Below are 17469 nucleotides of genomic sequence, written 5' to 3'. Positions count from 1 at the left end.
CTAATGTTTTAATATTTAAATACAAAATATACATATTATAAAATTATATAAGCATTTCTTTTACATCATGTTGGGAATATTATTTATTTTTTTTGTAAATCAATATATTTGTAAATGAAGTATTCATTAGACATTTATTTCAGCAATGATATAATTACAGTATTTGAATTTATTTTTGCTCAGAGTTCCCAAATGACATTATAAATTTGTCAAAATTGAAATAGTTGTCAGATAACATTTTATAAATATATATGACTGAGAAACCTGATCAAACCAATGACTCAAATAGAAACCCGAAGCCCAAAGGGGCAAAGATTCAAACATTGCGGATCCTGATCATAGAGCCCAGTAATCGTTACTGCAGAAATGTCTGGTGTGCTATATTCAATGGTTTATCTCACGTTTTAATAGGGGCCGTTGTTATGACGGCACTGTTCTATTCATTGGTTAAGAATGATCTTCATGCCTCATTGTGTGCTTTTGGTGTAAGTATTCCTAGGGCTTTTTCTATTATTAGTTTATCTGTACCTTTGAGATAAGTAACACTAGTAGGATAAATATTTGTAATTTATTATAGTAGTTTTTTTTTTTGTATTTTATTTTGCCTCTTTAAATAATAAGGAATAAAGAACATAATGATTGTGTTAGTATTTCTAACTGTTCAATAATACGTTATATTGGAACAACCTTTCTACATCATGCGAACGTAATAAGCGTAAGCCTATGATTAATAATATATTTATATAAGTACATACGTAATTATTTATACTATTTGTATACATTTATGTGTATATTTATTTGTGTATTTATGTATATATCTATGTATGTACAATGTCTAAATTTTCTTTTATTATATATATTGTATGCTTATATATAAATCTCTTTATTTTTTTTTCCTTCTCTATTTTTATTGTACCTACACAACGCTTTCTCATCTAGTTTCCTCTATCAAAAGGGTTTCTGGTAGAGATCGCTTTTAAGAGATAAGTTATTCTTTGTGCATCACTTTTCTTTTGTAATTAATTTTGTAACTATTTCTACTCTTGGTACATAAATAAATAAATAAATATTTTAATATGGAATATAATTCTGAGATAAAAGATTTTATTGAGAAAATCTAAAGTTTAAAAGAAATCTATATATATATATATATATATATATATGTAAAATTGAATTCCCATTTTCCTTGAACAAGTTCTCACTCGTAAACGGCTAGATCGATTTAATTATTTTTTTTGCTGTATTTGTTATTGTCAGAAGGTTGATGAAATTAAGAAAATCGGTCGAAAAATATAAAATTTAACTATTGACAATTACCTATTACAAACTTTTTTAATATACTTTTTGCTAAGCATGTTTTAAATAACTGTCAGTTGTCTATCAGTTGTTCAGATAGATCTCACACCTTCATAACCGTTTACGAAGATGTCATAATCCTAAAGTAAAACTGTATTTTTTTTTCTTTAATTAGAGTTATATTAGTCGAAAATAAGGACTTTATTATTACTACCCATGATCTATGGTTTTAAAAACGATCTGTAACCCTTACCCAGCTCTCTGGTCTGAAACATATGTTAGATGTGACAGAACAAGGCTTGTAGGGCTTATTATTATACTTTATATATAAATAGCAACTTACAATTGTGGTTTTGTGAAGATGGCTAATGAAGTGTTTTGATGTCTGGATCTCTTTTATACGCTAAGGCGATACTTTTAGACCGTTTTGTAAAGAACTTTAAGATATCTTAATTATTGTTATAAGACAATACGAGTGAATGTTTAATTAGATTTAATTTTGCGTATATGGTCAAAGTACACTATAGTTGTCGGTACAAATATAAGGTTAATAATCGCTGTAAATTTTGGTATGCTTATCTTTCTCTATTTATTTGCTGGCTTTATTCTTACTTATTTTGTGAAATATTTGTATCATAATATGTCAAAATATGATATTCCCATTAAAACACAGTAACTATAAACATTTATTTTCAATAAAAAGTTTTAATGCTATTTAAAAATTGTCTTAAAATGACTGTATTGCACATCGTTTGTACATCTAGATATGGCATACGTCATTCCGTGTCAAAGTTACGTAACTTAATGAAATTTGGCCAATAAATGTTGTATAAAATATATTCAGATGCGCACCATTATATTTGATCCTGGCGGTGAATATTGGAACATAGTATTTTGCTCTGTTGCCATCGGTTTATGTCAACTGTTTATCGGTGGTACACTAACCACTGTTTTTATGTATATGTTGCATAGAAATTTTTCTGATATACATATATTTTTATGTACATTTGGAGTAAGTAGATCATAAATACAATAAGAAACATATCTTATCTTTTTGATTGCAATGAAAGATGTACATATTTAATGAATCCACCCGATATTCTCAAACATTGAAATCCTAATGTAGTCGTAAAAGTTTTTAAAAATAAACATCAGGTGTCATAAAGCGAGAGCTTCAAGAAAAATGTAATTGAAAATTTCATTAAAACTGATGGTTATCAACTAATGCAATACAAAACTATAGAATATTACTAAGGTTTAAAATGTACTTAATTTTAAATAATATTGAGTTATATTATAGAATAAATAGTAGTATTACATAATCAGATTTGGTAAATTTGGTTTAGGAATGCGATTCCTAATTTATAATTTTAATTTCAGTTTCACTTTTTCGCAGCTGAAGCAATTTTAAGTTTAAATTATGCGAACGGTTGGTCCACGCCTTTGCGGCTACGGCATAGAAGATTTGCTCATGTATTCTTGCAGATATGTGGTTTAACTTGTGTCTTTATTGGAACAGTAGTAATTGTAACATCTAAGGGTGTATCAGGGCGTGTGCACGGTGTTGCCAGTGAGTTTCTATACATACATATAATTTTATTTATCCTAGCAAGTTAATAGTAATTAATAAAAGTACATTGACATTTGAAATTTAAAAAAAAAATGTGAAATTTATTTTCAGTTAGCTATCATTTTATCAACTCTTTTTCTAAGATCTTTGAGGTACAGATATAAAAAAAATAAAATCATTGAAAATGTTTAGCATTTTCTAGGTATCATGAGGATAGTTAGATAACGAAAAAATTTGAGAGAAAATACTATTTTTAAATTACATGAAGTCTTTGTAATTTAGTTATTCTTATAAAATATATTATTTATTAAAATGACTAATGACTAAAAATATATTTAAAATTGTGATTCTTTTGGATTTCAATCCATTAGGCAGTAACGTGACAGCTATCTGTTATCATATCATGTGATTAAAAACATAGAAAACTAACAGACTTCAAACAATCAAATATTTTTATTGTTTTATCATAGGTCATATTAAATTTTACAATAAAAATACATTTTAAATCTGATTTTATCGGAGTCTAATCAATAATAGTGCCGATATTACAATCGAGCAAATATTTAATATATTTAAGTAATCCTTTTTTCACTTCCAGGCCTCGCAGCCACATTACTGGCTTGTTTTACGTTCTTAGTAGGTCCTTGGGCTTTGTTGAAAGGGCGTTATTTGAAACTACTCCATACTACATTTGGAATTCCTACATTCATTATGTCCTCAATAAGTCTCTGTAGTGGTTTATATGAATCTGACTTCATGAATTGGTCCGGTTCCGCCGTGGTGTTTATTTTGACGGGATTTATAATTTTCTATACAAGTTTTATTGTTGCATCCAGTTTTATAAAATGTATGATGAGAATATAAAAATAAAACATATATGTTTCTTTGTATTTTAATATCTACTACATTAATATTTTGGTTGGTTATAATCGTACGGAATTTAAAAATGTCGATGATATGATGCTATATAAGTTTATCTTTAACTAATTATTTACTTAAAGATAAAATGTATACAAATTAAATATTTATATTGTGATTAAATAATATTATAGATATCTTCGAGTACAACGTCACCAATGTTCATGATTTGTAAAATTCTTATTTGTAGAATAAGATGTATAAACCCGAGTGAAAGATAACCCGAGTGATTTTCATGTCTTGACAGAAATTTAAGATTATCCGATTTGTCTCTATGTACGTGATGCAAATGATGTAGAGATATGACCACTCATGTATATCTTTGTCGCTGTCAATTATATTAAACTTTTTCTAAAATTACACGTGATATGAAATATTCATAAACAGGTTACAGTCGTGGGTAGAAGATTATCTACAAGGGGGTTAAGACAATAAGATTTTTAAAGATTCATATATACGTCTGTTATTTGTAAATCTTTTTTTGCGATGTCAGGTTGGTGTATAAATTAAACGATGTGCATTGATGTATAACTTTATTTCCAAATTTATTAATTATCATCAACCGTACGGTATTTGCTTAAGATTAATCATTCCCTGATATTCTATAAAGAAACATGTTAATTATGAGGTATTTTTAATCGTATACAACAATTATCATATCGAACACAAAAGGATTTTATTGATTTTTTTTTCTTATGATCTTTTCACAGCAAATAGTTTAATTATTTAATTCAAGGAGGTTTTACATAATACTCTGATTCTCCTATAAGTTGCAGTTTTCAAAAGCAACAAAATGAAACTGTAATTTGTGTGAATGATCAAATTAATTTTATCTAAATATTAATATCGTAAGTGATAAATGGTGTTTGCTGCAGTTATTATGTGTTTCTGGAATATCGCAATCTGTATTGATAAGACCGTTACGATTACCTCCTAACTTATCATATAAATAGAATTTAAACCAAGATTCACTTTATTTTCGTTTTCTATGAAGCATTAAAGTATTGTAAGGTATACATAGAAATGTCTTCAAATTCCGCTGATTTGAACGGCACTGGCGCTGGGGTTGAAGTGGTTTCAGGAGGAATTCCTGGTAACCAAATGCCAAAGATAGTTCCCACTGGCGATGGAAGTTATTGTTTAAAAATATTTCGATCATCATTGAACTTATTGGCCCATTTATTAATCGGGATAGTAGTTGGTGTGTCACTCCTGTACTGTTTTAGAGGAGGTTTGCCTCTTGGTACTACCGCGATTCATATAGTGTTGTGTGTTATTGGTGTAAGTAAATTTAATTCTATTTAAGTTACTTGACTTATTTATATAAGTGTTGTGGAAAGTTTGTTATAAAAATAGAAATGATTTCTCATAATAATTCCTTTTAGTTTCAGTTACTTATGTCCGAAGCAATTTTATCCCTCTGTCCGTATAATGGATGGTCTAATTACCTGAGATTAACTGATAAAAAGAGGACACACGCAATACTACAGATGGCTGGCTCAATTCTAGCGCTTGCCGGATGTTTCATTATGAGCATTTCAAAAAATGTTAATTTCAATACATTACATGGAAAGTTTGGTAAGTTACTTTAATACCCCTGAATGGGAATAAAACAATAAATTAGACTAAAAAACTTAGAGAAAAAATTATTAAATTTTAAAGAAGAATTTTAATATTAAAATTAAAAACAAAAAGGATAACATTGATTACTTAACGAAAAGATTGCTTTGTATTATATATAAATATATCTTTTGTAAGTTATATAAAGACTATGTTATGGCAGTCATTAAATTTTATTTAATATTAATTACCGTACCAGAATAAAATATACACTTCAATGAAATCTATAAACATTTCTACAAAATATAAATCTATTGGATTCCTAATTTCCTTTTGGTTATACTGTATAAATTATATAAGTAATACTGTAATAATTTTTACATATTTCAGCCTTAGTTGCAATGGTCTTTACTGTAGCCGGTTTCTTGAATGGCTGGACTTCGTGGTACTCTCAAGAATTACGTAATTGTCTACCACCCGCTCTGTCCAAAATAACGCATATCGTGTTTGGTATCGTTGCTTACGCCATGTCCGCTGTAACACTGTGCTATGGTTTGAATAAAGGCAGCTTCAGAGGTTGGGCATCCGAGGACTTCACATACACTCTCATGGCTTTCACCGGCTGTTTCACCTTTATTTGCATCATCAGCCCACTTTTCAATTGCTTTAGTAAAACGGCCGCACTTATAAAATGAAAAAAAATTGAATTTTTATATAGAATCTCATAATTCCATCCTTGTGATTGATTTTTGTTTAATCATATTTTTGTAGCACACATAAATATAACAACAATATAAAATTAATTGGGTGCCAAAATGTGATTTTTTTCTAATTTTTTTTTTGTAAGGATATAAGATAACTTTACATAGATAATGATAATAAAATAATAAATGAGATTTGTACCAGCGATTATTTACAAAATGTCTTGCGATCTAGCTACATAATTGTGTATTGATAGAAAGGTACGCTTATAATATTAAAAAAATATGTTTATTGTAATGAAATGTTTACAAAATATGTTTATTCATGTCGTTCCAATAAAATTGGTCTCATTTCACTTTACCTTTGAAATAGAACCTTTCAGCGATGTCGTCTGAAACTTAAGATTTTATTACAAAACACCACGCAGTGTAATTTTTAGAGGCACTTTTTTTGTGTTTTTTAAAAAAAAATTGTCGGTTTGAAATGTTATAAGAGCGAAGAACAAACAAACGTATCTAATAAAATATATGATTATATATAGATGTATATTGAAAAAACAATGTTTTGGGTACTGACTAGGATTTGTACATTTAATGTCATCGATGCAGACCTTTCAAGACAAGAAAACAATGAAATAGTATTATTTGACAAAATTCTATAAGGAGTAGTGAAACGTGATGTAGATATTATATACTAGAAGTCTAATTCTGATGTTATATTTTCTTGATAACTCAAAACTTCCACAAAAATGTTGATAAAATACAATCTGATAAAAAATATACAATTTAGTACAAATTCCAATTTAATTGTCTTTAACAAGTGAAAGCATATAAATCCTTCCATAAAGTGCTTGTTAGTTTATGCCGTTCAGTATTTTCCTACTGTCTATCGATGACAGTTTAAGAAGTAAATAAAATTATGAAACGGCCAGCGACAAAACTCTCTCAGTATTTCAATACATTGTATTTTATTAGCTCCATCTAGTGGTATCGAGCCAGAATATTAGCAATGGCTGTCTGCATTCCCCAGTAGTCAGATGTATTTAATTAGTTACGAAAAAAAAATCGAACGAAGAAAAGAAAGAAAAAAAATTTTACTTCTACACGCGAGACCATGATGATTTTATTTAAATGATAATTAATTATTTTTCGGATAAACTACGCGTGATTTATTTTTTGTAAAAAACTACACACTCCCGACGTTTCGGTTACTTTTCAGCAACCGTGATCACGGGCAGACGAGATGTGGCAGACGGGCGGACGACTAATTTAAATGAATAATCACTCTAATGAAAAATCACTCTAACCGATATTCAAATTTTGAGAAACTGTATCACTATATTCTCTGAGATACTGGCGGCCTCGTAAAGAAATAAAAAAAAAATCAAGTCATCCGACGCACAGCCAAAATTTTATTCCATTTGCTTTTATGTTCTACTATGATAATGTTAAAAGATAATATTATTTAAAGTAAGATTTATTGTGAGTAGATAATAAATTTATTATAGGTATTTATGATAATAATCTAGCTTCATATTTATTTATTTATTGAGGTTTATTATTTTTAACAATTAATCCAGTGAAGGCAGCGTGTAGATAGAACTACTGATGAACGTCTCATGAACTTAAAAGCCAGCAGCAAAGTAGTCTTACTTTACTTTACCGGTAACGGTAGCAATTGTACTTGGGTAGATTAACATTCTCAGGGATAGCAACCAGTAAATACACTGGCACGTGACTCGAGTCTTCTTTAAAACTTTAGAAATTACTTGCAATTGCCGCAATTAATTAAAAAACATTTTAAAAACGTCGCATCTTAAAAGTATACAATTTCTGCTTATGTGAAGTGCATTTCTTTTTATTTCAAATAACAAAAAAACGAGTAGCAGTGTATTATAAGCATATGTTTAGATGTTAGTGAAACCACGTCGACATGACGTTATAGCTGAGTCTTCCAGCAATTCTATTTTTTTGATTTGTTTATGTATGTGGTCCGTTTCATAAATAACAAGAAAATATATAAAGCACACTAAAAAAGTAGCTATTGAAATAATTTAAACTAATTCAATTTATTATTTTAGAAATTTGTAGCTCTTTACGACTTAAGGACTTACTTAAGAAGTTACACAAATGTATGTACGTAATGAAATTTGTAGTTCTGTTATTAAAAAATAATAGCCAATAATGAATATAAACCTCCGGCCGGTATTTATGAATTTAAGTCAAACCTGTATATCTATAACCTCACTCATGTTATTAAGTGATAAAAACGCAGTGCGATAATGTAGAGCATCATTTGACCACTTTCTGTACCTTTCATACCATATCAAATACTTGTGGCTAATTTCAGATAAAAACAGCCCAGTTAGTAAACACTTGGTAGCCATGGTGATTTGTAGTGTTCCAAAGCTAAATGTCTTTGGCACTGCGTTGTCATTCAATAACTATGGTCTCTACATTATGGGATCATATAAGTTTTAGAAACTCACTCTTCACACTTTTGGCTTTTTATTAGAAAATATTTTTCCAACTATAATCATCGTAGCCGTTAATAACTGCTGCCCCAGATAAACTTCGTCATTATTCTTTATCAAAGAAAAAAGAGAGTACGGAACGAATGTAACGCTAGGTTCTCTCATCCATTTTAGAACGCTCAGACCTTATTGATATTGATCGATTAATCTTCAAGTTATCGTACTGTGAATTTGAGCATATTAAGAACTCAACCAGGAATTTATAAAAAAGATTTTACAGGCACCAACTATTATATGCTGAATATTTTTTTCTTATACTTGTCATGGGTATTTTATTTTAAATCAGTCTTCCAAAAACCTCTGTTACAAAGCGTTTATAGAAAAGAGTTTATGTGGCTTAATGTTGCTAAAAGTAAATACAATGGTGTAGGCGCTGTAAGGCTTATTTAAGCAAGTGAAATATTTATATGCCTCATGCACTATTATTTCTAAGATTTGTGGCTAAAACGTGTTTTCCGTGGTGATATAAAGTAGATTTATATACTATAAAAGTAAACCTAAAAATAAGTGACATAAGAATTCGTATCTACAACCCGTTAGTCACAGAAAAGAAAGTTTGCGTAAATCATTATTAAATAGTACAGCTTTGAAAATTCGTTAGCGAACTTTACTCCTCGATTTTGAAGCCATGAATATGGCAATGCTTTAAGTTTGTATGACATATGACTTTGAGATTTTTGCCTTCGCACTGCAACAGTTCTTTATGAAATAAAAATCAAATATTTATTTTTTACTCAATTTCATGAGGAGATCTAAGATTTTCGAGAGTTTTATTCATTTAAATGAAACCAATATTTTTCGGATGTACTACGCGTGCTTTATTTTTTGTTAAAACTACATACTCCCGGCGTTTCGGTTACTTTTCCGCAACCGAGATCACTTTCATGTATTTGTTAAGATTTCATATGAAAATGATCTACTAAAGGTAATTGATACAGATCGTTTTTCACCCTCGACTATTTGCGCATACGGATAATTTCCGGCAAGTCACTTACGTGAAATAAAAGGATTTTAGAAAGACAGACAGTGAATAACATATATTTAATCGACCTTGAACATAATTTCTTAAATTTGTTCAATGTACAGGAACAACAGTTTCTGCGGTTTATTGTATGTACATATATATAAATATTTATAAATTAATTTTCATCCAAATTTTAAGTGGATCCTTACTTTTACTTTAAAGGAATAGGGTAAAAAAGTTGCCTTGTAAAACTACATAAACGTCTCTGAAAACAAGATACATTGTCATGATTCTTTCCTTTTAATAGATTGGGATCGATTGCAATTAAAATGTAATATGTAGAATTAAAAGTCCTTAATGATATCTAAGACTTTCGCGAGTTTTATTCATTTAAATTAAAAGTCCTTAATTAAATATCATATCTAAGCTGAAATCGCTTTTATAGGACTTGGCTGCTTAATTAAAGGCTTTCGTTTTGTTATTAACTTTGTTCGTTGGTTCATCGGAGTTTTGTAGCTTAGAGCAACTAGCAAGGAAATATACAGCCAAACCTTTAGTTTTGACACCAAGAAATACTTCAGTGAAGAAAATAAATTTTTCCACCATCATATAAGTTATAGCATCATATAAGTTATAGCATTAATTGGTGTCAAGCGGAGACGCAAAATCTAGCACAAAGATTAATTTGCAAAACAAGTGGCGCAACCAATTCCTAACTACCGACTTGTTCCGCCACATTAGTATTTTAGTTACTTTGAAGCTTCTGATAAGGCGGGAAAAATGTTGATCCAGGCTTATTGAGAGACTGCTTAAAGGTTCACAATGGGGATGAGACTTCGTATCTTTCTGGATCTTTTGTCAGCAGAGGGTACAGAAAATTGGCTGTATGGTCATCTAGATCCAATATCTCGGTATATTTATTTAAGATAGATTATGTACCAGGGGAAAGACTTGGCAACAAGGTCAAATTCCGAGCTTCTCTTTCAACCTGTATGTCAACATCTATGATACTGAAGTTTGGTCATAAAAGGAGTCCCACTGACATTCATAAAGTTTAATTGTCTCCGAGCTATTACTGATCAATCGGTAGACAACAGGATTGAATATTTTATTTTCAAACCTATAACCACCAGAATCCAGAGCGTAGAAAATTTGGGCTCTCAAAGGCAACGGAGACGGCGACAGCGTTGTGGATATACATATTTCGGCGTGCTTATGAAAATTATATTTAAGACATATGAAAAGTACACCTCAGCTATACGACATATAATTTGCTGTTCACAAAGCAAGTGTGACTATTCTTTTGTGGTTGATGATGGCATTGGACTGGCAAGAGATTTAGAGTGTACCTTTGATGTAAGTCGCATATTTAGTAAGAAGAAGTACAGCTAATGTATATACTTACGTCATTCAATTGAAATGATGGAAGTTGGATTATTCTTTGAAATTATAAGCAAAAACCAAAAACTGGTTGTCTGACCTAAAGCAGCCTTTTGCTTAGGACCTTACTATAATACCACTTACTCTGAATCTAAAGAAAAATGAGTTTTAGAAATAAGATAAAACTTTAATTATTAATCGTTTAATTTATACTTAACTGATATAATATGAAATTTTGTATTTTGATTAAATAGAATTTTTCTAGGTACCACAAAAGAAATTCTGGTTCTCATTTACTGATATTAGAAACTTTGACAGTTAGTACATTAACTTTGTACTTTATATAATAGCTAATGACCTGTAAGATATTTGATAACGTATCCTGTTTCTCTAGTCATCAAAGGGGTCAAAGGTAAACATACATACATAAACATACCTCCTTTTTCCGAGCAAAGACGTATAATAGATGTTGCCTTATACTTTTAACACAAAGTCAAAGCCGAAAAACCAGAAGTAAAAAAGTCAAAGCTCTAACATGTACAAACTTCTTTTGCCAGTGAAGACTTTCTCAAGATCAATTCTCTTCATATTGTACCTTTAATAACTGAAATATTATTCATAAATCTTTCTACCCTTTCTGTGTGTTATGTTGTTATAGGTTATAAATTAAGTTTTTTAAATTTGCTTTGAAATGTTGTTACATTAAAATCTCAATAATTAAAGATAGGTTTATCTTTTTTAGTACTGATAATAATCATTCATAACATTGACGTTGTAAAAGTTCTTTAAATTGTGCCGGTTTATGAATAGAAGATTGGTAGAAAGTATGTGTAGCTATATCGTATTATAGTAATAAATTTTCGACAAGAATTTTAATCGTCCATAGTTGAAGATCCACATAGAGTATGTATAAAAATAGCCCGACAGCCACATTAAAATCTTGACTCATTGTGTCATACTTTTATCACTGATAGTATTTCTCACGTATTTATGATAACAGATAAAATATTTATCAAGATATTATTTTTGTGCTCTCATTATTTTATATTACAATTTTTATTGTAAACTAAACATTAAACAACACATATTTATTTGTAACTGTGAAAACTTACTTTAATCATGAATTATTATTAATATTCTCATAAACAGTTATGTCCTGGGTTGTATATTCTTTGATCACTTGAATAAACTACTTATTGTACGAGGATTATTTCATTGAAATTATTAAGTAAAATATTTAAGTACTTGTGACGCCTTTATGTAATGCTACAAAAATCGTTTATTAAACGTCTATAATGTTATCAAACAATACATAACTGATAATCTTACTTATTGAATCAATACAGAAACTTCATAAAACTTTTTTTACAACGGATACAGAAAACTTGAAGCTTGTTAAAAACTATAAAGTTTTGATATATAAATAAAATTGCAATACAAAGATATCGAAGCTATTACAGACATTATTTTTAATGAGGTAAATTGCAATTGGTTTAATAGTTATATAAAAGGGAGGGTCAATATCAACTAATTAAATTACAGGGTACTTACTACTCAGTACAGTAAAACACAGAACCTTTTGAGAGGCTTTTTAAAAAGATAATACAAAACAAATGCTTCGTTAAAGTTATTCTTAATTTTAATTATGTTACAATTATGAGCAAGTAAGTGTTAAAGAAAAATCTCCAAAGATGTTAGCACTTTAAGTTATTGACATATTAACCGAATGTGATCACAATTAATACTTAATTGAACCCTTACTTTTTATGAGTTGTTAGGTAGATGTTCCGTGCCTCCGACTTTGGAAAATTCTGTATGATTTATCGAGGTATGTGCGAACATACGAACATACATAAATAACAAAATATATTTAGTCGAATACAGAATCCCTCCCTTTTTGGAATAGATTAATTGACCTTAACATTCTACCTTTAAAATATTAAGGAATTATATTTTTTATACAATTTTTTTTCAATCAAAATATTTGACTACGCTTGGCATTAAAAATGATGTATTTCAATATCCAATATCATTTTAATATATCCGTTATTAGCGATTAGACGCTTGTGGCCAAAATGATTAATTAGTTTGCAAATTCTGTCACCATTATATAATAGATTATTTATACTTGATGCTAAGAAATTAACTTCTTTATATTTGGCGTATATGGTCTATAATAATTAAAAACGAAATTATGGAAAAAAACATTACATTAATTAATGTGATATTTTTATGTAGTGAGGTACCTATTAATTTTTTTACGTGTATCTTTTGAGGTGAACCAATTAGGACCCAAATTTCTTTTTTGTTTGTGTTCCAGATTCAAATTTCAGCTTTACTTTTCAACAGTGGATCAATTTAAAAGCTTTAGAATTATTTCATTAACAAATTCAATGTTTTTGTTGAAATATCAAATATAATCATGCTTATTTTGTTATATATTAAAAGAAAAGACTGTGTATAAATAATTTTACCGTTGTGATAAGTGAATTTTCAATAGTTGTCGTTTTAAAACTCCGTCCTTCTTATTATGTATCAATAGAGTAAATTGTTTGTACTTACATAATGGCATAAATGCGGGGATTCCTCACTTGTGACCTCGATGTTTAAAGATGTATGTTTATTACGCAATTATCGACACAAGACACGTGCCTGAGTAGTCTCAGTAAAGATAAAACTCGCTTTTGTTTTCAAATTAAAACATTATTAAGAACTCATGCAAAACACTATTTATGAAAAATATAAATCAGGCTTTATTTACGTAGTTACTCACGCTATTATAGTAAATTAAAACTTTGCTTGAGAATTAAACAAAATGCACGAATTTAACCTGTTATTAGAGGGCTAAGTCACCTTATAAGTTACGAAAAAAAAACGTGGTCAATCATCATTAGAATTTTTTATATACTAGCAATAATACTGGATCGTACTAGAGTCGAAAGCGATAAGCCTGTAATTATTATCTGCTCTAACGTGTTGTATATATAAATTCGAAGCAAGTTGACGTTCTCATTTCTTAAAACGTGCAAGAGAAGCTAGTGCAAAAAAACATAGACTAAAATGAATCCGAACCCTATTGATGTTGGGAATAACGGGGATCCTGAGGGAAAAGTTTCCGAATCAGAATTTGTAAACCGGATGCCGGAGATCTCATCTAATGAGGGGAGTTATGGTTTAAAAATTTTTCGATCCTCGCTTAATATACTAGCGCATATATTAATCGGTATAACGGTTGGAATATCACTTCTTTTCTCATTCAGAAGAGGCACATTACCTCTGGGAACAACGATGCTGCATATTGTATTGTGTGTGATTGGTGTGAGTATATTTCGGTGATTTCTTATAGTGAAATATTTATCATTGCGAAAAAGTATCCACATTGATTTTGCTTACATTAGTTCGAATATTTACTTTTGTCTTAAATCATCAATTTTGAAACAGTAATATTTTGGAATAATTTATATCAGTGAAGGGGAGGGAATTGTATATAGTATTTAAAAAGTATTATGAGAGTGTTATCGTATTTTTTTTTGTTTTAGTTCCAATTACTTATGTCAGAAGCAATTTTATCATTGTGTCCTTACAATGGATGGTCAAATTATTTACGCTTAGCAGATAAGAAGAGAGCGCACACCATTCTACAAATCGTTGGATCAGCTCTAGCCCTTGCTGGTTGTTTTATTATGGTCTTAGCAAAAAGTGTGAATTTTAACACCTTGCATGGACAATTTGGTGAGTAATAAGTATTTTACACTATCATGACAAGAATGACTGAAATCTTAGACATGAAAATCATATAACTGATATTTGTTTATCTTTTTAGCCCTGGTTGCAATGGTATTCACAGTAGCGAGTCTGTTTAACGGCTTAACTTCCTGGTATGCTTTCGAATTACGGAAGTGTCTTCCAGGAAATTTATCCAAGATCACGCACATTGTTTTTGGTATTGTTGCCTATGCGATGTCTGCCATTTCATTATGCTATGGATTTAATAAAGGGTCCTTTAAAAACTGGGCCTCACCACCCTTTACATATACTATCATAGCATTCACTGGCTGCTTTACACTAATTTGTATTATTACTCCAATTTTTACCTTCTTTGAAAAATCTATAGGATGCTTGAGAAGGTAATATATTTGTAATATTATTACTTTTAGACTCTTATTCAATAAATTTATAAGAAGGATAACATTATTTAATAATAAAAGTGTTTTTATATAATATTTCTCTATAAATAAGGCATTAAAGTAATAAAATATTTTTGATATTAAGTGAATATAGTAGTTTCAATTGTTATACCTCAAGTTTCGGATTCTCTGTAATGAAATTTTTCTTATATTGCTTAGTAAATATGATATATATATATATATATATATGTGTGTGTCTATTTATTTCAAGTATAAATTCACTACGTAACTGGAGACATCTGCCTTTATTGACTTAACTCTGATAAATGATTATATGGCCATTGATAATAACAAACAAATCATATACTATCGTTCCAGCATCTGTATTTGTAAAAAATATATATGCGAATCAATTTTGATACTGATAATATGACACTGGTTTAATATATTGTAGGAATATGAGAGGATAGGGGAGGCTCGAACGACATATAAGCAGTTGTCAGAGGAGATCAGGACTTTTTTTGTGTGACAGATTAATCGATCGTGGTTTTTCGAAGTGTGTTTAAATCTTTCGTTTGTGTTATATTCAGATTTCATTTCACGATAAATTTAAATCGATATAGTTAAAAGTTATTAATTTAAAATTGTCTTTAGTTTTATGTGAATTTAATAAATTAATATTGAAATTGTATCGAATATTACTTTTAAAAGTCAATTCTGATGTTTTTTTCTAAGAATGTATATAGCTATTCTGATCTGCTTATGTCGCCACTAACATAATTAAAATTTAAACAATGTTATGATTTGTAAGTCATTAAGATAATGTTTATACATAATATTCATAACAGTTGTGATTTTATCAATCAATAAATAATGTTAGCAATAAAATTTTACGACATGGATATTTGATGAATACAATGATTACACAGAGAGGAACAAAATTATAATTTTCTTACTCGTCGTTGTGCCGATGAAGTAAAATCATATATAAAAGGTCATCATGATAGTTAGACGGATATACAGACAGAGACATTTTTTTTTTTTTTGATGACGCAGGGAAACTCTTTTTACGAGCCGTCTCACCGGCCTTGGTGGGGCCGGAGAGGATGTGTGAGACTCGACCTGGGCAGGCCCCTACTCACTAAAACCACTGCGAAAGCCATCGGCCGCTATGTTGGTGCACCCCGGATCTGTCAGCAACAGGGCAAGACAGAGACATACCTAATGTTGGGTGTTAATATTTTATAATTGTTTATTAATATATAAAGCCTTAATAATCGATGTAGTGCCTATAGTATTTTATGATTTTAATCCAAGAGGTAAAAAGTTCGTGCTATAATATGCTGAAAGTGGTAGGAGTTCAAAACCATTGAGCTCAAATCTTCACTATAGCAACGATTAAACCAATTCTTTGCCGTTTGTTCTTCAAACATTTCACTAAAATTTTCACATATTTTCCTTGCTGCCACATTTTCTTTGAACTATCGTTTCAGTGATATGTCAACAATATATGGTTTCATATTTATCTTATTTATTTTAAAAAAGTATGGCGTCGTCAATAAACAAAGAGATAATTATTTTAAAAAGGGAAACAATTGTACTCTTAAATGAAATACAGACTAGTTTTAACAATAACTTGTTTGATTTGTGGCGTAGAATTCTCACAAATGAAAACTAATATTACTTATGAGATACTCTTTATATAATAAATAGTGTTTTGAAGTTACGGCAATCTTATGAGTAGGATTTTGGATCTTATGAGTAGGATTTCTTTCAGTCACCTTTTAGAATGTAGTCCGTAAAACTTGTGTTATTTAAATTTTTTTTGACTATCATTTTAGATCATAAACTTAAAGATTAATTACAATAAATCGAAAGAAAATTAAGATTCGTATCGTATAAGTATGTATATAAGACTCATATACGTATAATTATAAGTTTTGGAGAATCAATTAACTCAATATTAGTGCCAATGACTTTATGAATAACAATAATATATACAAAAAAATTATTGATAACTTATCTTTTGGACGTCAATTGAAGATATAGTTTTCATATGGTGACATAGAGTCATTATATATGTCTCTGAATCCTAACTATGCCATCGATGTTGTCCCTAGACCAGAATGAATCATGTAAAATAAAGACAAGCGGCATGCCTAGTATCGTAGTAACACTAGCGCTATTGGGGCAAAAATGTAGAATATTTTATTTTAACTTCAAATAATAATAAACGATTGTTATAACTTTGACGTGTCTCCATTTTATCCACTTATTCCATAGTAACTCCCAAATGACTAAACACATTAATATATTGTTCCTTGCAAATTTATTTCTTTTATGTAGATAGTGTCAATTGGATTACTATTTATCTCTAAAATTTCATAATACATATGCACTTCCTTTTGATTATGATAAA

General features: G+C 29.4%; 3 protein-coding genes across 4 annotated transcripts; all 3 read left to right on the top strand.

Moving 5' to 3' along the window:
• Nucleotides 1–189: 189 nt before the first annotated feature.
• Nucleotides 190–3749, top strand: LOC116770731 (uncharacterized). Of its 2 annotated transcripts, none has more exons than XM_032662326.2 (3): nt 190–485; nt 2677–2866; nt 3465–3749. In XM_032662326.2, exons 1-3 carry the CDS (start codon nt 252–254, stop codon nt 3728–3730), a joined length of 690 nt encoding a protein of 229 aa, XP_032518217.1. In that variant the 5' UTR covers nt 190–251; the 3' UTR covers nt 3731–3749. The 2 variants fall into 2 exon arrangements, 1 of the variants encoding a protein (XP_032518217.1); XR_004353552.2 differs by lacking the exon at nt 190–485 and adding an exon at nt 2060–2308.
• Nucleotides 3750–4750: 1001 nt separating this feature from the next.
• Nucleotides 4751–6444, top strand: LOC116770703 (uncharacterized). Its single transcript, XM_032662295.2, has 3 exons — nt 4751–5065; nt 5170–5362; nt 5735–6444. The coding sequence occupies exons 1-3, from the start codon at nt 4808–4810 to the stop codon at nt 6037–6039; spliced, it is 756 nt and encodes a 251-aa protein (XP_032518186.2). The 5' UTR covers nt 4751–4807; the 3' UTR covers nt 6040–6444.
• A 7484-nt stretch (nt 6445–13928) lies between these two features.
• On the top strand, nt 13929–15952 carry LOC116770660 (uncharacterized). The gene is made up of 4 exons (XM_032662229.2): nt 13929–14241; nt 14463–14655; nt 14747–15050; nt 15505–15952. Exons 1-4 carry the CDS (start codon nt 13984–13986, stop codon nt 15518–15520), a joined length of 771 nt encoding a protein of 256 aa, XP_032518120.2. The 5' UTR covers nt 13929–13983; the 3' UTR covers nt 15521–15952.
• The last annotated feature ends 1517 nt before the right edge of the window (nt 15953–17469 follow it).

This window comes from Danaus plexippus, chromosome 7 (genome assembly GCF_018135715.1).
Source record: "Danaus plexippus chromosome 7, MEX_DaPlex, whole genome shotgun sequence".
In the NCBI taxonomy this organism is placed as follows: domain Eukaryota; kingdom Metazoa; phylum Arthropoda; class Insecta; order Lepidoptera; family Nymphalidae; genus Danaus; species Danaus plexippus.
The sequence above is the reverse complement of the archived record's forward strand: the minus strand, read 5'-3'. Positions and strand labels throughout refer to the sequence as shown.